Below are 4,273 nucleotides of genomic sequence, written 5' to 3'. Positions count from 1 at the left end.
GATGCTTTATGAGACCTCTGGTTTATATATTTTATGTTGGATTATAGATGCTTTATGAGACCTCTGGTTTATATATGTTATGTTTGATTACAGATGCTTTATGAGACCTCTGGTTTATATATGTTCTGTTTGATTACAGATGCTTTATGAGACCTCTGGTTTATATATGTTATGTTGGATTATAGATGCTTTATGAGACCTCTGGTTTATATATGTTATGTTGGATTATAGATGCTTTATGAGACCTCTGGTTTATATATGTTATGTTGGATTATAGATGCTTTATGAGACCTCTGGTTTATATATGTTATGTTGGATTATAGATGCTTTATGAGACCTCTGGTTTATATATGTTATGTTGGATTATAGATGCTTTATGAGACCTCTGGTTTATATATGTTATGTTGGATTATAGATGCTTTATGAGACCTCTGGTTTATATATGTTATGTTTGATTACAGATGCTATATGAGAAAACGGTGGAAGGGGAGAAGGACCACCATCTGTCTGCTCTGTTGTGGTTTGAGTGTTGAGTCTTTGAGTTTTACAGACAGCTTTTACAGACTGCTGCCGGTTTATTCCCAGAGACCAGGGCAGACGAGGTGGAAACCAGTCGTCGAGTAGAACGGACAGAGTAGAAAGTAACAGGAACAGAAAACTCAGGTAAAGTACAAGTACCTCAACATTTGTACTTGAGTACAGAACTGGAGTAAATGTACTTAGTTACAATCCACCAGTGGTGAGAGCAGAGTCGGACAATGGGAGGAGACATAGGACCAACAGAGGCAGAGCAGTCTTCTCCATTAGAGCCGCAAAGTATTGGATCTCCGAGCAGGTAGACAGACAGACAGGTAGGCAGACAGGTAGGCAGACAGGTAGGCAGACAGGTAGGCAGACAGGTAGGCAGACAGGTAGGCAGACAGGTAGGCAGACAGGTAGGCAGACAGACAGGCAGACAGGCAGACAGACAGGCAGACAGACAGGCAGACAGACAGGCAGACAGACAGGCAGACAGACAGGCAGACAGACAGACAGGCAGACAGACAGGCAGACAGGTAGGCAGACAGGTAGGCAGACAGGCAGACAGACAGACAGACAGGCAGACAGGCAGACAGACAGGCAGACAGACAGGCAGACAGGTAGGCAGACAGACAGACAGGCAGACAGACAGGCAGACAGACAGGCAGACAGGTAGGCAGACAGGTAGACATTTACGTAGGTAGGTATCCTCCCATAAAGGAGATTCTTTGCACAGTCTGACATGCGCGAGGCAATATGCACGAAGAAACTGGGTCTATACAGGGTCAGCGAGACAGTTTGTGGAGCAGTTCCACGGCAGCGAGATCAGAGATTCAGCTTTTCGGGTTTTAAATTCCAGATGAAATCTTGGCTGAAATCAACCCAATCCTGTTCCCATGTCAACCCAAACCGCTGATCCCAGCTTTGGGAAGTCCTGCTGTTGTGGTGTCCTAATCTTGTCCTTTTACTGTTGTTTTAGTGTTTTTATTTTCCAGTGTTGTGTCAGTGACTCGTGTTCTCCTGTTCTCCTCAGGACGCTCTACTGCGAGCCCATTGGACGACAGCCTTAAGGACATCCCGGACGTCGCCCCCTGTCGCAAGCGGCGCTTCCGCCACGTGGAGGCGCCGGCCGCCGAGCCCCAGAGCTCCCAGAGAAAGAGGTACGCCACATGCAACGGCTTCACCAGAATCAGAAATGGTTTTAATGCCACAAAGGTTACACTTGAGCCCAAAGATTCAAGACACATTGAAACTTTGTGCAACGCGCCTGTCTGCAGCGTTCTGAACACCAATGAGACGAGACGTGTATCATCTCCACAGCAACGACTCTTTGTTTTTTCCCGTCTTAACTTCGGTCTTCCAGGTTTTTTTTGGGGGGGGGGGGCAGTAGCTCAGTCCCAATGGAGATGGGTTGGGAACCGGAGGGTCGCCGGTTCAAGTCCACGTATGGACCAAAGTGGTGGACTGGTAGCTGGAGAGGTGCCAGGTTTGGGTCTTTGTGGTCGTTTGGCGTCTGTTTGTGTCCCTTTGTGGTAGTTTTGTGTCTCTTTTTTTTACATTATTTAGGTTATTTTCTCCATATCTGTGTCTAAAATGTTGGAAACGCTAGAGCAGATCAATCTTAGATCTGAAAAACTCTTTAGTTTTATTCACTTTGCCTAGGGTTTTTGCCAAAAACGAGCCCGCTCCATTTTTCCTTTTCTGTTTCCGGGGGTCCTTCTGCGTCTACTTCTCCCTCGGGGAAAACAAGACTGTGTTGCATTGTGGGATACGGGAGTAAAATGTAGTGTACATGGTAGAAACACTCAAATTAGCTGTGCATTGTGGGTATTTTATAGTGGACTATAAAGTGAATGAAATCAACCGCTACAAAATGGAGAACACACAATATAGTTATTTATATATATATATATATTACTGTTATTATTGCTATCTTTCTCTCTATACTGTATCTTTTTTCTTTTTCTGGCTAAAAGCCAATGAAATTTTAATTTCCTTGCTGCAGTCATCCCAAAAGGATTAATAAAGAGAAGTCTACGTCTAATATCGGGGACTATTTCCGTGATAGGGAACGGTTTTGAACCCAGTCCCTGTAGCAGCAGTAGTTCCTCCTGCTTTGTGGTCTGAGTTAACGCCCGTCTCGGAGTACTTTACTGGCTCTGCAGCTCGTAAACCGCTCGTAATGTTGCCCTCACATTTGTTCATTTATCCGGGTGGGACAGCTCCAACTCCAACCACTCAATAAGACAAACACACATTCAATCAGAAGCAGAAATACTTACAGTTGCACGAAGTGTATAAATATCAGAGTAGAACTATAAATAAAGAAATATAATGAGCTTAAGAAACTAAACTGAGGATTGGTTTGGAACAAGCTGCAGCAGAAGGGAAAGTTATGTCCAACCATGTTCTGAGTGATGGCGTTGCATAGTCTGTCCACCAGAGGACGCTCTACAACGTCCCTGTTAGTGATGGTGTTACATAGTCTGTCCACCAGAGGACGCTCTACAACGGCCCTGTTAGTGATGGTGTTGCATAATCTGTCCACCAGAGGACGCTCTACAGCGTCCCTGTTAGTGATGGTGTTGCATAGTCTGTCCACCAGAGGACGCTCTGCAAGACATTGCAAAAAGTGAGAAAGAACTTCGGGAAAAGTTAGAAAACGTCAAGAACGTGACAATAAATGTCGGAGAAAACTTAAAAAACTTCAAATCAACAAATTGACAAAAAACTTTGGGAAGTGTCTTAAGGAGGTTTTAACTTAAAATTTGGACCCAGAAAAACTAAATGTTGGTCGACGGGAAGACAACACGAGGGTTAGAACAGCGATAATATGCAATTTCAATTTATCGGAATAAGCAGAAAAAATAGTTCATGACTAGGAAAATTCCCAATTTGGTCATGTGTGCATGTATGTATGTGTGTACATACAAATGTGTGTGTGTGTGTGTGTTTGTGTGTGTGTGTATATATATATATATATATATATATATATATATATATATGCATTAAGATCTGAAGTTGTGAAGAAGACCAGCAGAGTGGATTTGTTCAAGCGTCCGAGCTGGTTTGCTGGTTTGTTTGTAGAAAAGTCCCAGCTGTTCACCTTTAGGCCGTTATCCCGTTTACTACATTCCTCCTGAGAGGGGAAAATAAAATTTGGCTCTGGAGAGTATTTATTGGTGCTAAAAGATCAGGGTTGTCCTGCAGGACATCTCCTGACCCCCATCTCTAGCGGTTTTATCTCTTTAACCCTTGTGTTGTTTTTGTCAACATCATTATCGCTTTTTCCAACATTTTTGTCACTTTTTCAATGTTGTGGGTGCTTTTTTTGAAGTTATTTGATATTTCTAATGTTGACATTTTCCTCTTATTTCAAAGGCCCATTTTTTGGGTGATGAAAAAACTGAAAATGCGTTAAATTTGACCCGAGGACAACATGAGGGTTAAGCACACAAACACATGCTGCCCTGCAGGCAGAGCAGCTGGGACCAGCTTTCCATTCAGGACTTTATGTGGAGACACAGCCGCGCTAATGAGTGAGTGGAAAACATCATGAGGCTGCATCATGGTGTCATGTATGTCCAGGGCATCATCAGAGTCCTACCAGACTCTGGTCCTACCAGACTCTGGTCCATTAGCCCGGTCCTACCAGACTCTGGTCCTACCAGACTCTGGTCCTACCAGACTCTGGTCCATTAGCCAGGTCCTACCAGACTCTGGTCCATTAGCCCGGTCCTACCAGACTCTGGTC

At 43.9% G+C, this 4,273-nt stretch overlaps 1 protein-coding gene across 1 annotated transcript in view; it reads left to right on the top strand.

The window, feature by feature from the left end:
* LOC117959743 (DNA repair protein XRCC4-like) overlaps window positions 1–4,273 on the top strand; it is an 18,851-nt gene that overhangs the window by 10,536 nt on the left and 4,042 nt on the right. The window contains exon 6 of the mRNA XM_034897023.1: window positions 1,553–1,679. Coding sequence (XP_034752914.1) covers window positions 1,553–1,679 — 127 coding nt within the window. The remainder of the gene's footprint in view (window positions 1–1,552; window positions 1,680–4,273) is intronic.

Source organism: Etheostoma cragini, chromosome 16, assembly GCF_013103735.1.
Source record: "Etheostoma cragini isolate CJK2018 chromosome 16, CSU_Ecrag_1.0, whole genome shotgun sequence".
Taxonomy (NCBI): Eukaryota; Metazoa; Chordata; class Actinopteri; order Perciformes; family Percidae; genus Etheostoma; species Etheostoma cragini.
Note: the sequence above shows the minus strand (reverse complement) of the source record. Positions and strands in the feature narration are given on the sequence as shown.